Below are 21,042 nucleotides of genomic sequence, written 5' to 3' on the forward strand. Positions count from 1 at the left end.
CGAGTCCCGCAGCGTGCTTCATCCGCAGACTCAGGCCTCCCTGTGTCCCGCGGGGTCCTCGTCACCAGCTGGAGCCTGCTGGCGGACCGCGGGCACCTACAGGCCGGCGAGGAGAGGCGCCCGCGGGGCATCTGGGTAGACCAACTTTGGGAGACTGGGTTGGAGGAAGAGGCTTGGGAACCGTCGGCGTAACGCCGGAATCTGATGGCTTCGATGGGGTTTCCAGAAGGTTTGAGCAAGAAAGGAAGGGACCTAGGACCGCGCGTGGAGAGACGCCGCTATTTGGAGGCGCCAAGGGGGCGGAGCCAACCCGTTAGACTTCACACGGCCGCCGGGGTAGCACGCGCTGAGAAATCAGGGTTGCCAAGGACAACGCGTTTGGGGCGGGGCTGCTGCCGGGGCGGAGCCTGAGCCTGAGAGGGCGGGGAAGGGCGGGGTCTGGGGGTGCGAGCCAGAAGCGAAGTTATGATTGGTGGAGACCTCCTGCTCTGGGCAGGGTCTGAGACCCGGCTGTGTGAAGATCGGGGAGGAGCTTAAGTGGGGGCGTGGCGTAGAGGGGGCGGGCTCCAAGCTCTGGAGTCGAACTTGGAGACGTGGTTGGCGGGGACCGCGCGCCCGGGGCGTGGCCGAGCCGGAGGGGGCGGAGCCGAGCGGCCGGGGGCGGTGCTGGGGAGCGCCGGGCCTGGGGCCGAGGCGGCGCGCGGCTCTGACAGCCGAGTCGCTCGCGGCCTCCCGCCCCCTCGGCACGGGCGCCCACCCGGCCTGGCCTGGCCTGGCCTGGCCCGGAGCCATGAGCCCCGGGCTGCTGCTACTCGGCAGCGCCGTCCTGCTCGCCTTCGGCCTCTGCTGCACCTTCGTGCATCGCGCTCGCAGCCGCTATGAGCACATCCCCGGGCCGCCGCGGCCCAGGTGAGCGGGGGGTGGGGGCGGGGGCCTGGATGGGGCGCTCGACTGGGGGGCCGGGGGCCGCGTCCCTGCCAGCATCGGGTCTGGGGGTCCAGCTTGGTCTTTGCGCGCGACCGCTTGGAGACCGAGGCCGTGAGAGGGGCGCTAACTATTCTTAGTAACAAATTACTCACAGCCGCAGCAGCTGCTGGGCGCCCGCCGCTCGTCTGGGCCCCACAAATGTGATAGCAGCGACAACCTTGTCAGGTAGGCTCTATTGTTAACCCATCGTTCAGACCAGGAGGCTGAGGCGCGCAGAAGCGAAGTCACCTGCCCAAGGTCACACAGTTGATAAGCCTAGATTTAAGCTCACGTCAGCCTGACTCCAAAGTGGGTGCTCTTAACTTTGGGATTCGGACAGGATTAACCTAGCAAAGTGCACTCTTTGGTTACATTCCCTCGTGTTTGTTGTGTTTCTGTCCTGGGAAATACCCGTTATCATTTCAGTACTTTTGTCCCATTCTTGGTCCCCACCCAACTTACCAACCCCCTCACCAGAACTTTGGAGTTGCTGAATTTTGGAGTTGCTATGTCATTTCCCTGCTCCTAGGGCTTTCCATCACTTCAGAACCAAAAAACCCAGTTCCAAATTAAGTCCACTGCATGGCCAGCAAGGCCCCTGATGAGTTCTCCCGGCCAGCTCTGCACCCTTCTCTTCTGTCTTGCTGCTCACTGCTGCCCTCCCTCTATCCCAAGCTGGCTCTCACCCCACCAGATCTTCCCCTTCCCTTCTGGAGCCTAGGCATGGTGGGCTTCTTCCTCTGTCACCTCTGATAGGCTTTCCCCAACCACTCTGTGTCAAACCACTCAGCCCCAAACTCTTTATGAGGCCATCTCTCCTGAAGGCACCTTTCCACCTGTTGACTGTCTGTTCACCTGTTGATTGTCTGTCTCCCCGTTTAGACTGTGAGCCCCAAGAGGGTAGGGATGCTCTGTGTTCACGTGTGTATACCCAGCACCTGGCATGTTGCAGTTGCTCAATAAATATCTGTTGAATGAATGAATAAACAATGGTATTAGACACACTTTTTAAAATCTCAGGGCATGAACATTCTGGAAGGTATCTGTCTCCAGCCCAAGCCAGAAGTGCTGGCTCTAGAGCCTGAATTTCTGTTCGGTGGTTTCAGGAATGATCTCTGGCTGGTGACATGGGGAGGCAACTGTTCTCCCCTTGGCTCTCTGTTGTCTCTGCCCTTTCCAACTTTTGGGTCTTCCTGGTACCTCCTTTCCCTTGATGAGCAGTTCTGCTTTCTACTCCACCTAGGTGGATCTTTCCCTAGCCCTCCATGCTTGGATTAGAAGCTAACTCTTCAGAGAGATCCCTCCTTGCCTGATCTTGGATTTATTGCATTTGTTTCATAAACCCTTAAGCCACCATGTAGTTTTTAACAGCATAATGGTAACTGGCAAATTATTTGTGCAACCTCATGTTAAGTGCCTGTCTCTCCCCTGGGGCCTGTGTCTGTCTCATTCACTGCTGTGTCCTGACATCCCAACACAGCAGCACCTGGCACATGCACAGTAGACAATAAATAGTGATTCAAGGTTGAATGGTGGAAATCTACAGTTCCGTTAGGCGCACTAGCACTCTCCAACTCAGTAACCAAAGCTGGGAATGCGTGTTTTTGCGCTTGTTCTCATGGGTCTCAGTCTCCTTATAACCCCAAGAGCTTCAAACATTACATACCTGGTTGGATCTCTGTATGTGAAGAAGGAAGAAATTAAGTCAACTCCCTATCTCTACATATTTTTTTTAAATCAAGATATAACTTGCAGGGCTGGGAATGTGGCTCAAGCGGTAGCGCGCTCGCCTGGCATGCGTGCAGCCCGGGTTCGATCCTCAGCACCACATACAAACAAAGATGTTGTGTCCGCTGATAACTAAAAAATAAATATTAAAAATTCTCTCTCTCCCTCTCTCACTCTCTCTTTAAAAAAAAAAAAAAAAGATATAACTTGCATACTGTAAAATTTACCCCTTTAAAGTATATTATTCAGTGATTTTGGCGGGGGGTTACTGGGGATTGAACTCCAGGGAACTGGACCACTGGACCAATGCCACTGGACCACTGGACCACTGAGCTACATCCCCAGCCCTATTTTGTATTTTATTTAGGTCAGGGTCTCACTGAGTTGCTTAGTGTCTCGCCATTGCTGAGGCTGGCTTTGAACTCGTGATCCTCTTATCTCTGCCTCCCGAGTTGCTGGGATTTCAAACATGCACCACTGCATGGCTTCTAATTCAGTGATTTTAATATAGTAGCAGAGTCATAAAACCATCACCACTACTTTCAGGACATTTTTGTCCCTTTAAGAAGAAACCCTTTACCTATTAGCTATTACTCCTCATATCCCACCCCATCAGCCCCAGCACTAATCTGCTTTCTGTCTCTACAGATTCACCTACTTTGGATATTTCATATGAATGGAATCATAAATATATGGCCTTTGAGTCTGGCTTCTTTTACTTAATGTATTCGAGGTTTATCCATATAGTGGAATGTGTGCATATTTCTTCTCTTTTTACGGCTGAATGATCCCCATCTCTTGCACCAAGAGTTTACCTGTGACCTACAGGTGTGTGGGAGGGGGCAGAAAAGTAGAAGAAGGCTGAATATAATCACTGTAGGGCTCTTTATTAAGGAGGTGAACTGAACAGTGCATATATAAAGATTTTGGATTACAACTTGATTGGTGGTCAAATATAAAACCGCTTGATGAAAGTTCTGAAAACTTTCCTAGCACAAATTAGATATTTCGGCATTCAAAGCCTCAATCCTGGAACCGTGATTGCCGTAATTGACAGGAGGTCTGTGTAGTAGGGTTCCAGTAGTGGCATTTGTCCCTTGTTATTCCAAGGCTTTGCCAGCTTGTAGCAAGAAACCTCTATAGCTGCTGTGGCCTGGCCCACCCTCTGACCTTCTTCTGCAGGAGGCCCTCTTCTCCAGGATGTCCTCCCAGTGACCTTCTCTGTGCTCTTATTACCATGTCCCTCTGCACTGATTCATTTAACAGACAAAAACTTAGAGCCCCCTGCCTGTCTCACACCCATGTGGGTTGCGTCTTTATTTCTCTGTCGCGGCTCTCTAATGTTCTCATCAGCCCCGACCGTCTGGTGGCGTGCAGTGGTGTCAACTTGACACTGCACGGTCTCTCCTGGTTTTTATTTATTTTGGAAGACATTTTTTTGACTTTGACTCCGGACAGAGCTGGTTCTCTCCTCCCGTCTGACTTGCCCAGCTGCCCAGGGTGTTTCCCAGCCATGGCGAGGCCCCTCCTCGGGCTCTGTCTGTGGTGCAGCCAGTAGATTTTGGATGCGCAGCTGAACACTCGCCGTCCCGGCCCACCAGGTGAGGCACTGACCCAGCTCTCACCCCTGGTGGGGTCCCCACTGCTCAGCCAGGGCGTAGGCTCCCTTCATCCCCAAGTGGTCTCACTGTGGGCCCCTCCTCTGGTTCCTGTCCAGGGCTTTCTGTCACCATAGCAAACCTTGGATTCACACCTGGCCAATCACAGTGCTATAGGAAAGTGGACGTGCTGGACAGTGCCAGACAGGGGGACTCTCTGTCCGCCCCATCTCTCTGGGCTGCCCTACCATATCCAGTCTATCACCAGGGGTGTGGCAAGTGGGCTTCTGTCCGTTGGGGGTGCTGAGCTGAAAGCCCCAGTGTGGCGCGATCCCCTCAGCCATACCTGCCTATTTCCAACACCCGGCCTCCTGCTGTCCTCTCCTGGCATCTCCTGCAGGAACCAGAAGGAATAGCTCTTAGTTTCCTTTCTTGACTGGCCATGGGAATCCTACCCAACTCCCTGCCCTCTGTCACCTTTTGGTGACATTTGCCTTTCTTCCCAGGTGGTGGTAGACCCCAGCAGCTGGGGACCCACTGGAGTCACACAGGCCTACAAGAATGAGACCATTCCCCCAACACGAATAGATTTTGGGATTGACAGTAAGAATGTTAGATTACTCTGAAAATACAGCCTGTCTGTTCATCCTTCTGTAAGCTGAGTGGTGTCGGTGCAGGGCTACTCACCTGGAATGGGCCTCCTTTGCCAGGGTCACTGTGTACTTCCTGCCCCAGAGCATTTTTCCGCCCACTCTCCAGTCTGCTCTCTTGCCTTCTCTTGACTTCCATCACCTTCTCCTCCACCCACACACTCGGCTTTTATTCTCGCCTCCTACTTCCCTGAGCCAACGGAATGAGTGCAGAGAACTTCTTTCCAGGGGCCTGCGCCTCGATGCCCACCCTGTGTCTTCCATCTGTTCTTGCAGATGGATGTCGGTGTCCTGGCCCAGGCCAGCCTGCCCCTCTGCTCAGCCACCCTGCCCCAGCCATCCTCTGCCCCCCACCCTGGCCATCAGTTGGTCCTCTCTTCTGCACCACACCATTTGATATAACCTGCTGTCCAATCCCCGGCTTGGAAGACCCTGCCCTTCACCCTCTCGCTCCCTGCAGCTCCTACCCCATGGCCAACTCTGCCTCGGAACTCGGAACTTTGGCTCCTGCCTCTCCACTGAATGAGCTTTGCTCCAGAACCCCAGGGGTACCCAGTTGTCAGCTCCCCGTCCTCATCCTGCCTGGTCCTTCAGTGTCCTGGACAGAGAACATGCCAGAGCCACCCGGCAGAGGTGGAGGGAGCCGGGGCTGGTGGTGGGGGCTTCTCCACGGTGTGTTTACCTCCTGGAACTTGTGGCCCATTCCTCTCTGGAGCAGAGCCAGAGGGGTCCTGGTGGCAGAATCATGAGGTGGGCAGGAGGCCGTCTGCCAGCCCAGCGAGCTCTGCTCGGTCCTTCTCATCTTAGTGAACAGCAGCTCCACCCACTCTCCCAGCTTCCAAGGCCACAGCCCGGGGCACCCTTGGCACCTCCCATGCCTTACCACCACATCAGTGTGGTCAGTGTGCGCTGTTGGCTGTGCCTTTGAGGACAGTCAGAAATCTGACTTCTTATCACCTCCACTGCCCTAACCTGGTCTGGCCTCATCGCCTCTCCTAGCCCCTCACTGGTGCCCCTGCTTTCACTCCAGTCCCCTGTCCCACTCCAGTTACTCTCAGCACAGCAGCAGAAAGAATCTATTTGGGATCTGCCCAAATCAGATCCCTCCACTGCTTGAACCCTACAGTGGTCCCATGTGACTGATTTCAAAGCAAAGTTTGATCAACAGCCTATGGCATCCTATGTCCACTGAACAACTTTGGTGACCCCACCTTGTACTCTTAAGTACTCTGCTCTGGCTACAGGGGGTTTCTCGCTATCTAAGCACATGCGTACCCCAGGGCCTTTGCACCAGCTCCTGTTGCCTGGACTGCTATTTCCCTAAATACCTGTGTGGCCAAATCCTTTACTACTTGCACGTGTCAGATCACAGGCCACATTCTTGGAGAGATGTTCCTGCCTGTATAAATGGCCATTCCTGCCCCTCTCCCCAGCACTCTCGTCCCAGTATGTATCCTGTTTTTCTCCCATCACTCTGGCATCATGTTTATTTACTTCCTCTTTTTAATCTTCTCTCCATCTCTCCCTGGGAGAATCTGAGCTCCATGACCCAGAAAACTCCAACTGCAGTCTCATCGTCACCCATTTGGGATGCTGCAGTGAGCATGATTGGAATAAAATCATGTAAGAGGCAAGAAGTCACGGGCATCCTGAAATGTGCTTCAAGGTCACACCCAACAGGCTTGCTATGCTCCAGTGCCTCCCATGCAGACTTAGATAAACTGGCCCTTGGTGAGGCTTTTGGAGCACCCTGGGACCAGAAGTGCAGTTGTGGGCAGGTCCCTACCTCACTGTCCTACAAATGACACGGTTCATGATACCTAGCTTACCCAGGAGACAGAGTGCCCAGGTGGGGTGAGACTTAGCATGGTGCTCGCCACAGGAAGTACGCCACGGATGTCAGAAGGCGAGACACATCATGCTCCTGAACCTTGCTATGTGCCAGCCCTGGAGCTCTGGCCAGGGACAATGCCTCCCCTCCAAGGAAGCCTTTAGCGCTGGTGGGACCGGGGTTGCGTCCTTTCTGCTCACTGCCTGGTGGTCCTGAGCCAGCCCACGGCCTTCTCGCTCAGGCCTCCCTGTGTCCTGTGGGGGTGGACAGCCTTCAGTGGTGCTGCTGCTGAGCCTAATGCTTCCTCTTCTTCCAGTTTCCTTCTAGGACACCTCCCCTACTTTTGGAAAAAGGACGAGGTTTGTGGCCGTGTGCTCCAAGATGTGTTTTTGGATTGGTGGGTTCAAACTTGTCACTTGTTGCCTTACTCCAGGTCCCCAGGGGGAAGTCATCCTGTTTAGTCACACAAATCCCAGCCCCACCCTCCCCTGGCCCAGGCCACACCTGAATGAGGGTGGATGGAGGCCACCTTGTGCCATTCATCAAAGGGGGGACCTTAGACCAGCCTTCAGAAGCTCTTTGAGCCTGAGTTTCCTTATCTATAAACTGGGTGTGTGGCAGGGGACAAGACTGTCATTGTTTGGGATGGGACTTAACGCTCTTCAAAGGGCTTCCCAAGAAAAGTTGTCGTGAAGATATGGTTCCCAGAAGGACCTTCCCAGGCAATTGAATGAGGGTCTTGCAGTCCTATCTCATGGGCATGGAGATTGAGGCCCAGAGGGGGATGTGACTCAGCCATGGTTGGGCAAGAGCAGAGCCTCACCCCCAGGCCTCCGGACCCCCAGCACGGGGTTCTTCTCCTGCCCTGTGCTGAGCACCTTCTGGGACAGGATGCTGCTGTTTCTCCTGGCAGTAGGGCACCCCCTGGGCTGAGGCTGGGCTGAGGGGCACATCTCTGATGGTTGACAGCCTCCTTCTGGTCACTTTGATTTCCAGGGCTAAGAAGTACGGACCTGTTGTGCGTGTCAACGTCTTCCACAAAACCTCTGTCATCGTCACAAGCCCTGAGTCAGTCAAGGTAGGGAAGGTGTGGTTTCCAGGGCAGCTCCCTCCCTTTCCCTGGGTTGGGGGAGTGAAACCTGGTCCCAGGGACATGGAGGACGGCTCCAGAGCCAGATGCATTCGGGCTGTTCTCCCAAGGTTCCAGAAGGGGAGGCCTCTTAGAAAGAGGCCACCACTGGGGCCACCTCCAAGCACTGCCATGGGCACACGGAGAGGGAGGGGACTCTGCTGTTCCTGTTTGGGCTGGGAATTTGATCCATCTGGTTAAAATGTAGTGGATTTGCCTTTCTTGGCCTCAGTTCTTCATCTAAAGAGGCAGCAATTTTAACCCTACCTTGAAGCTCTCTGATGAGAATCAAATATGGGTGGATTTGCCTAACACGAAGCTTCTAAGATACTCAAGCAGTGCTTACTGTGTGCCAGGTACTTTTCTAGGTACTCCATCACTGTTGACCCATTTCATCTTCACGGGGTGGGGGCTCTTATTAGTCCCCATTTTAGAGATGAGGAAACCAAGACAGATGGCATTAGTCTGTACCATGTAGGAATAAAGAATGAATACCCACCATCTGCTTTGGAGTTGGCCAAACCAGGCTCAAATCTGGGCTCTATGGCTGGCTGGCTGTGGGACCTAGGACAAGTGACTTCATTCTGGGCCTGGTTCCTCATCTATAAAACAGGGATGTTGCCTCTCTTAGAACAGTGGGCTGGAACCATGGGGCCCATGCCAGGCACACGCCATTTGCTCAGTTAGTGTTGGCACTGTTATTTTTTAGAGTGGATGTTTAGATATACTGCTGTGACACTGCGTGGCCGCGGTGAGGGGCGAAATACAACAGGTGGTGTTAGTGGGGTTTGCTTTGTTTTGTTTTTGTGGTGCTGGGGATTGAAGCCAAGGCCTCAAATGTGTTGGGTAAATGCTCTACCCCTGAGCAATACCCCAACCCTAATATACAACTTTGGGCACACTTCAGGAGACAGGCTGAACAACCATGGTGTTACTAACTGAAGGTCAAAGATTATTTTCAAAAAAAGCTCAATTTCACAGACATTGTTTAAGAGTTTTTAAAGTATGCGACCAAGAACATGCATAGAGACTTTCACGATACTTGCAGGTGTATATTAGTATGGTGCATTATGTGAGTGTGGCAACTGATACTCAAGTATTAAACAAACCTTGCATTCCTGGTCATGATATGTTAAGGCTTATTTTTCTAGATTCAGGTTTTTTGTTCTTGTATTTACTTTCTTGTAGTGCCTTTGTCAGGTATTGGTATCAGGTTAATACCAGACTCAAGGCGAGTCAGGAAGTGGTAATCCCTCCTCTGTTTTTTGTTTTTTTTTTTTAAGAATTTGCATAAGAATGGTATTACTATTTTCTTTAATGTTCTATAGAATTCACCAGTGGGGCCATGGATCTAGACTTGGCTTTAAGGGAAGTTTTGTTTGTATTTTGAGAAATTAAACATTTCACTAGGCATGGTGGTGAACGCCTGTAATCCCAGCAGCTCCAGAGGGTGAGGCAGGAGATTACTAGTTCAAAGCCAGCCTCAGCAATTTATTGAGGCCCTAAGTAATTCAGTGAGACCCGGTCTCTAAGTTAAATACAAAAATGGTCTGGGGATGCGGCTCAGTGGTTAAATACCTATGTGTTCAATCCCTGGTACATAAAATAAATAAATAAATATTTCATGTGTTTTAAAAGTCGTGTACTTAAAAATATTTTAAATTTTAAAGCATTATAAAATAAAATATAACATAAAATGCATAATTTATTTTAGTATTGGTAGCCAGGGCCTTGCCCATGTTAGGCAAATATGTCCAACCACTAAACCACATCCCCAGGCCTTTTTAAATTTTTATTTTGAAACAGGGTCTCCCTCAGTTGCCCAGACTGACCTTGACTTTGCAATCCTTCTGCCTTAGCCTCCCCAATAGCTGGGGTTGCAATTACACACCACCATACCTTGCTAAATTTACAGTTTTAATTAAGTGTTCAGCTCAGGGACATTAAGTACCTTCACATTGTTGTGCATTCTTTAACATCACCCAACTCCAGAACTTCCTCATCTTCCCAAACTGAGGCTCTGTACTCATTAAACAATAAATCTCCATTTTCCTTTACCCCAGCTCCTGGCAACCAGCACCACACTTATTGCCTCTATCAATTTGACTAACTGCAGCACCTCATCTAGGTGGACTCATAGAATTTTGGTTCTTTTGATATTGGTTTATTTTGCTTTCAAAACATCCCCTAGTTCTACCCACATTGTAGCACGTGTCAGGATTTCCTTCTCAGTTTATTTAATTGACATTTGGTCATTCTGATTTTTTGTTGTTGTTGTTTTTTCTTGAGTTTGGTAATTCATGTCTTTCATGGATTGTCCATTTCATTTAAGTTGTCAGAATAATTGGTACAAAGGCATTCATGACATTTACTCATCTTATTAATGTCTGTAGGATCTGTAGTGATGTCCCCTCCTTCATTCCTGAGAACAGTCATTTGGGTTTTCTTTTACTTCTTGATCAGTCTACAAGGCAAATGAATGAGTGGCTCAAAGAACCATTTTGGCTTTAACAACTTTCTCTATTGTTTTTCCATTTTCTTATTTACTGATTTCAGGTTTTTATCATTTTCTTCCTCTACTAATTTTGGTTTAATTTGTTCTTGTTCTAATTTTTAAGGTGAGAGTTTATATCATCGATTTCAATCATTTGTTTGTTTGTTTTTTCAAAAGAAACACTTAAGGGCTGGGGTTGTGGCTCATTGGTAGAGTGTGAGGCACTGGGTTTGATCCCAAGTACCATATTAAAAAAAAAAAAAAAAACCTAAATCAACAAAATAAAAGTATAGGGAAAAAAAGCCTATAAAATAAATACTTAAAGGGAACTGTCTTAATACAAATTTAGTAGGTCATATTTTCATTTTAATTCAATTCAAAATATTTTCTAACCTTCTCTTGTGCTTTCTTCTTTGGACCATGGATTATTTAGATGTGTGTTATTCCACTTCTAGATATTACTGGATATTCAAGATATTATTCTGTTATTGATTTCTAATTTAGTTTTTTAAGATCAGAGAAAATACTCATTGTGATTTCAATTCTTTTAAATTCATTGAAATTTGTTTTAGGGCCTGGCATATGGTCCATTTTGATAAACATTTACAAATACTTAAAAAGAATGCATATTTCATAATTGCTGAATAGTGTCTTACCAACGTTTATTAGATCAACTTGGTGTGTAGTGGTATTTAAATCCTCCAAGTTCTTTCTAACTGTTCTGACAATTACTGGGTGTGGGGTCTTGGACCCTCCAATCAAAGTCATGAGTTTGTCTCAACTTTCAGTCCTACCTGTTTTACTTCATGTATTTTGGTGTTCTATTATCTGATACATATGCATTTAGTAGGACGATGTCTCCATGAAGGACTGACCTCTTTGAATATGTTTATAATATTGCAACTGGTGTTTAAGTTCTGCTGGACCATTCTATCACATTTACTGTGTCTAGGCCTGGGTATAGGCTAGACTTTCCTCTTTTTTGACTTTCCTAATTTTTTTTTAATTGACCCCTTTATTCTTGGAAATGTCTGTTTTTACCCTTGGGAGTGCTCTTTGCCTGGAGTGCCTCTTTTCTGCTTCAATACAGCCACTTCAGCTTTCTTCTGCTTGTTGTCGCCTGGCGTCTCTTTACTATTAACCCTTGGGGTTCTGGATTTAAAGTGGGTGTCTCATAGGTAGCTCGTAGTTGAGTTCTTGTGGTTGTATACAGTATGATAGTCTCTACCTTTAAATGGAGCGCTTGAGGGCATTTATGTTTAATGTAATTATTTTTACAGTTAGGCTTAAGTCCCTCGTGTTCCTGTTTGTTTTCTGTATGTTCGTCTGTTGTTTGTCTCCCTTTCCTCCTTTTCTGCCTTCTTTGGATCAGGTACAGTTTAGTATTCTGTTTTATCTCTGCTATTGGCTTTTTCGCATTCTCTCTCAGTGGTCATCCTAGGATTGATAATATCATCTTTAACTTATATCAATCTATCTTCAAGTTGCCACTTCATCTCTGCCTATCTGTTTTTATGACTTTCTCTTTATCACTTTAGCAATTGAATTATGATCTGCCTTTGGGTCCTTTTCTTTGTGTTTATTTATTTGTGGTACTAAGAATTGAACCCAGGGCTTCATGCATGCTAGGCAAGTACACCAAAGAGGTACTCTCAGATGCCGAGCTTTGCCCTGTGGGCACCAGGAGGCAGTCAGTCTGCTTCTCTACTGTAAATCAACCCAGGGCTGCTACCTTTCAAGCCCTTACTTGATTTGATTTGATTTGATTTGAGACATGATCTTGCTAAGTTGCCTAGGCTGGCCTTGAACTCATGATCCTCCTGCTTCAGGGCTCCAGAGTTTATTGGGATTACAGGTGTGTGCCCCTGTGCCCGGCTCCTTTGTATCAATTCTATTTGGGATTCTTTGAACTTCTTGGATATGTGGATTCTTTGAATATGTTGGTGTGTAGTGGTATTTAAATCCTCCAAGTTTTTTCTAATTTTTTAGGCAATTAGAATATATTTATAATATTTCAACTGGTGTTTAAAGTTCTGCTGGACCATTCTATCACATTTATTATGTCTAGGCCTGGGTATAAGCCAGACTTTCCTCTTTTTTGACTTTTCTATTTTTTTTTTTTTTAATTGACGACTGGCCAGTGTTGTTACAAGGTTCCATTCTGCTCACTAGTATTTGGAGACCAGAGTTGGTAGGAAGGGAATGACAAAGAACAACTTCACCACGGCAAAGTAAAGCTAATATTGGCTAAGATGGTGTAAAACGCAGTGGTGTAGTCATCACCCTTGTTACACTATGGATTTTTCATTGTTGAGCATTAAATTTTGTTTTAAGAGCCAAGCATGGTGGCATTTACCTATAGTTCCACCTACTCAAGAGGCAGGAGAATCACTTGAACCCAGGAGTTCAAGACCCACCTGGGCAACAGAAGAAGACTCTGTTTTTAAAAAAAATCTATGTTTTTGCTTTCTTCCTTTAAAAATTGTTGGACTTCATTCAGACAGATGGTAAAGTAACTTGCAGATCAATTTGATCCTTTCTCAGCTTGCATTAAGGTATTGATTACTCCAGGGCCAGGTTATTCCTATTGCTAAACGGTGACTCTCCTAGGGCCTTTAATGAAGTCTTCATGTTGGAAACGTGTCTACTCTGGCTGGTGGGTACTTGAGTGATTCTTGGCTCTGTTTAAGCTCTGGGAATTGCCCAGCCTGTAGTTGTGTGATAATCCTCCTCTTCTCAGAATCTGCTTTGGCCCAGCCTCATGGAGTCCCCAGCAGATGTACCGGTGGTCATCAAACACTCTGGTGACCCCATGCATGGAGCTCCTTTGGGTATTGCTCCTCTCGGTTCTTTGTCCTATAAATTCCAGCTTCCCTTGGCCTTCCTGGACTCTGAGCTCTGTGTGCAATTTGGCAAGGCTGATGGACTGTATTTAGGTCCCTTCTTTTAGTGTCATTGTCCTGGAATTGCCTCCAGGTGAAAGCTGGGTAAACTCCAGGTCATAAGGCCTACATCTTTTTTTCCTCCCTCCTTTGGTTCACAGTCCTGTCCTGCTTGTCTCAAAATGGTGTCGGAAAACAGACGTGTCACACATTTCTGCCCTGTTTTCTGATCTGGCAGGAGGCAGGTCTGGAACCCTTACTGCCTCCTGGGCTGGTGTGCATCAGAGAAGAGGCAAAAAGAGCTCATGCCTTCCTGAGCATGCCCCGGCCCAGAGCTCTGCTCAGCGGGCAACCACAGGGTCCCTAGCCCGAGGACAGCAGGCCCTGGGAGGCGCCAGGCTGTGGGGACGTTGATTGGAGCTCATGCTGAAGCTGTCCTGCCCTGGCAGCAGGGACTGGTTCAGATTTGGATGGGCCGTGGACCTCAGGTGCTCAGGGACCTTTGAGCAGGGACAGGAGGTGGGCTTTTATTGGTGTCTTCCTCCTGGTGACAGAGGGGTTGATGACAGAGCTCAGCTTATAAATGACAGTGTTTGGGGTGGGCTCAGGGTTCCTGGGATATGGCTCTTTATGTGAAGTCAGTCATCTCTGGGGTTTTCTTTCAGCTAAAAAAATCAGCATTCCACCCCAGGAGCTAGAATTACAGAAGGTAGCAGCCCTGGGTTGATTTCCGGTAGAGAAGCAGCCTGACTGCCTCCTGGTGCCCACAGGGCAAAGCTTGGCATCGGAGAGGGCAGCTCTCGGGGTCCAGGCTCTGTGGCGTCCACACCCCTCCCCACTCCACACCCCTCTGTGGAATGTGCCTGGCCCCTACTGCCCTCAGCCACACGCCAGCCTTTCTCACCTGCCCTGCAGCAACTTGCCTGAGTTCAAGTCCCGTGTCCTCCATGAGTGTGACCGTGGCCAGTTCTAACCCTCAGCTCCGCGACCTGTGTCTGAGGGTGAGCCACACGGTGCTGGTGCACACCTGGCGCATGCTGAGCACCCCACCTGCACACCCAGTTCCCTGCTCAGCAGCCTCAGCGGGCAGGCACTCTTAGCCCATCTTATAAGACAGGCACACTGAGGGGCAGGGGACGTGAGTAACCCAGCCAGGGTCATGGAGTCCACAGCATTCGTGCAGGGATGCTGGCCCAGATCCCAGTTCAGACTGGCAGATCCGGGCCCACGCTGCTCACCACTGGCCTGTGCTGCCGCCCAGCTGCTGGCTAATGTTGCCATGGCTACCAGCCAGCTTCTGGGGACAAGCTGGCTGTGCCTCCAGGAGGTTTTCCTCGGCCTCTGGGGCTGCTTGGGGCTGCAAGTCTGAATCTGTGCCAGTGTCTCTCCTGTGTCCTGAAGCCCCCCAGGCCTCTCCCCTTCCCACCCTGGGTTCAGAGCAGCCTGCGCCTTCCGTTGGGCTGCTCGGGAAGGCGGGGTAGCGTGGGGTCCTGAGTGTGGCATTGGAGTGAGGAACCCCACAGCTGGGATGGAAGATAGCTCAGCCCCTCTGGACCCCCTTTCCCTCATCCCCCGTCCCCAGGCGTTGCTGTGGCCTCAAGACTGCCCTCCTCATTGAATGGATGGGGGCTTCCGAGAGATGCTGTGTGTGGAGCTTCCCACCAGGGCTGGCGCTCAGCCGATGCCAAGGCTCTGGGGCATGTTTCAGGAGGGCCCTTTGCAGCCTCTCATGGGTACCTCAGCTTACGTTGGTTTTTTGGGGATGTTTAGAAGTTCCTGATGTCAACCAAGTACAACAAGGACTCCAAGATGTACCGCGCCATCCAGACTGTGTTTGGTGAGAGGTAAGGAGCTGAGGGGCGGGAGGGCCTCCGCTGGGAGCACAGGGACTCCCTAGGGCTGAGGTGGCACTGGCAGGCAGGCACAGGGGATGTCTGTGCATGCTGTCCTTGCTCTTGTCATTGGCTCTTTCCTGGGAGTGTGGGGTTGTGAAGGTTGGGACACACAATCCCGAGTCTTATTTCTAATAGATGTGTGATATTGTGGCACTTGTGGGGTGACAGGCCATGCCTAGTACCTGAGCGCTACACATTTTTATTGTGGCACAATTGGTGCACTCACGGTATGTCCCAGCACCTTCTCACAGCCCCACAGGTGACCCATGCACACCACACGGTTACTGTCTACACACCCTGGTCTTGCATCAAGTTTCTGTCTCCCACAGACTATTTGGCCAGGGCTTGGTGTCCGAATGTGACTATGAGCGTTGGCACAAGCAGCGGAGAGTCATGGACCTGGCCTTCAGCCGGAGGTGAGTGCAGCTGGCGATGGCAACGGGCTCGGGGCGGTCACAGCACAGCGGTCCTCGGAAAGGGAGTCTCCACCCACGGGCCTCACTGTGCTGGAGGGAGAGAGGACAGGGAGGGTGCTCACGGTCAAAAGAGAGCCAGACTGGTGACTGGGTGTGGGACAGAGAAAGGTGCCCGAGAGGCTTGGGAAGGTCAAGGGCAGAATGACCATGCAGCCAGAGGCAGGTCCCCCTTCTCCAGGAACTCACCCAGACCTCTTCACTCCTTGTTTGGGCTGCTCCTTTCATTCATTTTTGCTTTTATTTACTTATTTTTGGGTGATGTTTTCTGTTTTCAAGAACTGATTCATATTCCGTACCACTTGCCTACTTCGCATGTCTAACTGTGGTTTCACCACACTCGTAGACTCGGGCAGCCGTCGCCACTGCAGTTAGAACAGTTCCATCACCCCAAGCAGTCACTCCCCATTTCTCCCCAATACCCCACCCATTGCTTCCTTTTTGACTTCATGGGTCTTCACATTCCAGACATTGCATCCAAAAGGAGTCACAGACACGCGCTTCTTCCTGCCCGGCTTCTGCACTGTTTCCACGGCTCACTCCCTGGTGCCTGTTGACATCAGTGCTTCATTCCTTCTTGTTGCTGACTAATATTCCTTTGCATATGTATCTTGTGCTGCTTATTCGTTCTTCAGGTGGGGACGTTGGGTTACTTCTGCCTTTTGCTGTTATGAATAACAGTGCTGTGGACCTTTCTGTATCCCTGTGTCGATACATATTTCATACCCAGTGGAATCTCTGGGTAATCCGGGAACTCTATGTTTAACATTTTGAGGAAAACAATCTTTTGCTTGACATAATTTCAAATTTATAGAAGAATTACCCTAATAGTACATGGGACTTCTGGATATTTTTTTTTTACCAAGATTCACTTGTCTATTGTTGAAAAATCATTATTTGCCTTACAGTTTCTTCTCTATCTACATATGTCTGTATAAAATGTATAGATCACTCCTTCTTGGATGTGTATATATGTTTCTGTATTTTTATGCAGTGCACACATCACACTATTTGAGGGTAAGTCAGAGACATGCACTGAATGCCATTAAATAGTTGCATGGACCTTTCTAAGGACAATGAGTGTGCCTACACTTAGATTATTAAAACTGTATTAATAATCTGTATTAATCTACACCCATCCTCTCACACCCCGCCCTCGCTCAGATTCCATCGTCCGTGCCAACCCGGCTGTTTGCCCTTGACTGAGGCCCAGTTCAGGTGCATTCCTTGTATTTCCTAGCCTTGACCCTTAGCCTCTGCATTCTGGGGCCCTTCTGGGTCTTGCCTTGGCCTCCTGCCTTTCCACACTGCAGGCCAGTTTTGCAGATAGCCCTCCAGCTTGGGTCTGTGGCTGATCTGTGTGGTTAGCTCAGGTACATGCTGTGTCCTTCTCCAGGCTGGCATCAGGAGGCTGATGGTGATCATCTTGGTGCTGATCACCATGTGAACCTGGCTCTGTGGTGAAGGTGAAGTCCTCCAGTTCCCCTCTGTGAATTCACTCTGGGATTCGTAACCTTGGGGGCTGGAAGCGGCCTCTCCTAGACCTCACTGTGGCCTCCTCGATGCCCTCCCTTCTCCTCTCTTCCTTCTCTCTTTTTTAAATATAATTTTTAGTTCTATTTGGAATGATACCTTTATTTTATTTACTTATTGTTATGTGGTGCTGAGGATTGAACCCAGGGCCTCACATGTGCTAGGCGAGCACTCTGCTGCTGAGCCACACTCCAGCTCTTCCTTCTCTGATGCACTTCCTCACTGCCCTGGAGAGATTTTTTTTTTTTAAATGCCAGCTAAAGATTTTATTATTGTAAGATGGAAGTATTTTAAAATGAAAAGAAAGATATGATCACAGAAAAGTTTAGCTGTTTTATGCCTTCATAATTTGTTTTTTAAAATGTTGGACAAATAGGACAGCAGGACAGTTGACAATATTTAGTCACTGATCTGTGTGGTTAGCCAATATTTAGCGAGCATCTTCTTCATGCAAAGTTTTTTGTTTTTTTTTTGAGAGAGAGAGAATTTTTTAATATTTATTTTTTAGTTTTCGGTGGACACAATATCTTTATTTTATTTGTATGTGGTGCTGAGGATCGAACCCAGCGCCCCGCCCATACCAGGTGAGCGCGCTACTGCTTGAGCTACATCCCCAGCCCCATGCAAAGTTTTTTACAGCAAGATATATCTGTGCTTCTCTCCAAGGAGGAGAGGTTGTGCCAGGACTCAGATGTGCCATGCCGCTCCCCAACTCTGAGACTTTCAGTGGCTCCCTATCACCAGAAGACCAAGGGCAGACCCCACCCACCCTCAGTCTGCCCCTGAACCCTTGGGGCCTTGGCCTCTGCTTGCCCCAGCTTCCTAGACACACTGACCTCGCTGGCATCTCTGCCCTTGCTCCTGTCCTTCCCTCTGTCTCAGTGTGCCCCTCAGGGGAATGCCTGCCCTTCTTTGATGCCCAGCTCGGAGGCCCCCTCTGAGGCTGGTTCCTGCCCCCCTCATGCTCAGTGAGTGCTTCTATCCTAGGAACGAGGAGCAGAGGGCGCCCCATTCCCGATTCCCGTGCCCTCCAGGTGGGCCTGTGGGTGCAAGAGCGTGTCGGGGGGTCAGCTGGCGGCTTTACTTCCCCAGAAGCAAGAATGGTGGCAAGGGCTGGGGGGCTTCCACTCCACAAAGGTCATTGTACCAAGAGCCAGGGTGGTGTGGTCCCTGCCCTCGTGAAGACAGGAGGTGGACATGGATCTGAGCAGATGATGCCCACATGGTCATGATGTAGAAACCAGTGCGTGTTTGTACTGAGGGTATGAGGGTATGTTGCCAGTTTCTGCTTTTCTAGATTTTACTTTGGCCGGGAGATCCTGGTCCTAATCCTTTCTATGAAAGTCAAGGGGGTGAGGGCAACCAGCCCTCCAGGGGGACCGTCTCTCTCTACAGTAGCTGCAAGGGATTCAGCATTGGTGCAATAGTTCAAAAGTCAACTGAAATGGACTTTTTTTTTTTTTTCCCAAAAGAGGAGTACAAATTATCTTGCAAATGAATGTGTACTTGCAAACAGTGTAAGCATTATGAAGAGAATTCCAGGGTTGATGCAGGTCTGGAAAAACAGGATCGGGTCCTCATTCCCCCGGTGTTGACGATTCAACACCAGAGAAAAGCTGGACTTCCTTGGAGACAGAGCTAGACTTCCCTGGAAAGAAGGCAGGACCAGAGCTGGTGTCTCTGGGAGGGGTGTGTGCCTTGCCTCTTTATAGATCTCAGGTTTCCTTTCCTCCCCTACTTCCTATCTTGCCTATGTGACCAAAAGGCAGGAAAAGAGCCCCCTGGGGATGCTCACTGGCCACTCCTCCTGTTGGGAGGAGCTATTCCTGGAGGGGTGGGTAACAGTTGAGAGCAGGGACGTGCTCTGAGGTGTTAGCCTTCCATTTCCTTTTTGTTGGTGATCGGCCCCCATCTTTCCAGCCCAGTCCTCCATTCTCCAGGCTGACTGCCTGTCTTCTGCCCTTATCTCATCCCCTCTCCTATCAAAGGAACCATTACTGCTGTAAGGAGAAATGGGTGATGACCACTCTGGCTTCTTCAGGCCGGGAGGGAGCGACATGGAGCAAGCAGTTTGGGTTTCCCTTTTAGGACTATTTGGGGTCAGTTGAAAGGTCCAGGGTAAAAGTCTGGTTCAAAAAGAACAGGTTGTAAAGTCATCTGGGAGGTGGGCACTTCTATGAGAGGAACAAGAAGACATGGGTTCTAGATGAGATTAGTGTAAAATAAGTGAATATGGTGATTGGGTAAGAGAGGCCAGCACATTTTCTTCACCAGGAGGTTTAAGAGCTAAGAAGTTGTTCCCATGGCAAGGCCAGTGAGGACTTGGCCTCTACTTGGGAGTGCAAATCTTCAGGATATTAGTTATCTGTCAGTGTTATCAGGAATACAAACACACCCTTAGTTTTTATAATGTCATAGATGCCCCCATAAGATGTAGCTAAGATATCTAAAGTCATCTAAATTTTTAAAGTACCTTTCTATTGGCATGACCTGTGTTTAGTAGAGATCGCTTTATTTATGTCACTTAGGGCTAGATAATCAAACTAGCAGACACAGATAAAGCCTGCCTATGTGGGAGGTTAGGAAGATTTTTGGGTTCTTTAAAACTTTTTTTACTTGTCAATGGACCTTTATTTATTTATATGAGGTGCTGAGAATCAAACCCAGTGCCTTAGAGAAAGAAGTCCCCTCAGTCCTTAGGTTCAAGCTGACTTCAGAGAGCAAGAGCCAAATATTGGTTGTTTTCTTTCTTGGCACTTTTATTTCCTTATCTTTAATCTCCAAGTTTTGGTTTCCAAAATATAATTTTTATAATATAATTTTCTAATATCTAGCAGGCCAGTTTGATCACACTTAAAGTATGAGAACTGGGTTTTAACTTTAATGACTCTAACTTTACACTTATTTACTCCTTCCATTTAACTGGGTCAGTATTAGTACTAGAAGTTAGCCCATCTTGTCAGTCCTATAGATGATGGCCTTATCTCAAATTAACTCAGGTTGTTATATTAGAAGTTGTGCCTCTGTAAGGCATTAACAGACAATAGTTATAAAGTTTACAGGGAAAATACAAAATGAAATTGACAAGAATAAGAACATATTTAGTTTGTATAATAGTTATGAACCAAGAAACTTTTTATTTTTTTGGTACTAGGAATTGAATTTAGGAGCACTCAACCACTGAGCCACATCTCCAGCCCTATTTTGAATTTTATTTAGAGACAGGGTCTCACTGAGTTGCTTAATATTTTGCCATTGCCGAGGCTGGTTTTGAACTCATGATCCTCTGGTCTCAGCCTCCTGAGCTGCTGGGATTACAGGTGTGTGCCATTATGCCTGGCAAGAAATATAATTTTTTTTTTAAGATAGAGTGAGAGAGGGAGAGGGGGAGAGAGAGAGAGAGAATTTTTAATATTTATTTTTTAGTTTTCGGCGGACACAACATCTTTGTTTGTATGTGGTGCTGAGGATCGAACCCGGGCCTCACGCATGCCAGGAGAGCGCGCTACCGCTTGAGCCACATCCCCAGCCCCAAGAAATATAATTTTTATAATCCCAAAACTAAAGTTCAAGGTACACCAGCTTGACAAAATGTTCTTCTAAACCATATATTTTGAAGCTTTATATACTTGGAAGACATGATACATCTAGTATACAAAGAAGCCAATAATAACGTCACAACTACACTGGTGTTTTTATATTAACCAAGTGTAGCTTTTAAAGAAAAAATTAGAATCTGTAGTATAGTGTAATATTCTAAAATAATAGTTGTTGTTTAACCAGAGTTGTACAAACCCAAATTCCTTTAAGACTATTTTCTCTAAATAACAAAACTTATCAGACACAAGAAGTTATCTTGTAGT

At 48.4% G+C, this 21,042-nt stretch overlaps 1 protein-coding gene across 2 annotated transcripts in view; it reads left to right on the forward strand.

The window, feature by feature from the left end:
- The first annotated feature begins 721 nt into the window (after positions 1 to 721).
- LOC124080377 (cholesterol 24-hydroxylase) overlaps positions 722 to 21,042 on the forward strand; it is a 38,529-nt gene continuing 18,208 nt past the window's right edge. For both annotated transcript variants that reach the window (XR_009225115.1, XM_046426297.2), the window contains exons 1-5: positions 722 to 909; positions 7,090 to 7,170; positions 7,770 to 7,851; positions 15,049 to 15,122; positions 15,503 to 15,589. Coding sequence is in view for 1 of the 2 variants with exons in the window: in XM_046426297.2 (XP_046282253.1) it covers positions 791 to 909; positions 7,090 to 7,170; positions 7,770 to 7,851; positions 15,049 to 15,122; positions 15,503 to 15,589 (443 nt within the window). In the remaining variant the exon portion in view is untranslated. The remainder of the gene's footprint in view (positions 910 to 7,089; positions 7,171 to 7,769; positions 7,852 to 15,048; positions 15,123 to 15,502; positions 15,590 to 21,042) is intronic.

Source organism: Marmota monax, unplaced genomic scaffold, assembly GCF_021218885.2.
Source record: "Marmota monax isolate L192 unplaced genomic scaffold, Marmota_monax_Labrador192_F-V1.1 WCK01_AAM20220418_F8-fsc00183, whole genome shotgun sequence".
NCBI classification, from domain to species: Eukaryota; Metazoa; Chordata; class Mammalia; order Rodentia; family Sciuridae; genus Marmota; species Marmota monax.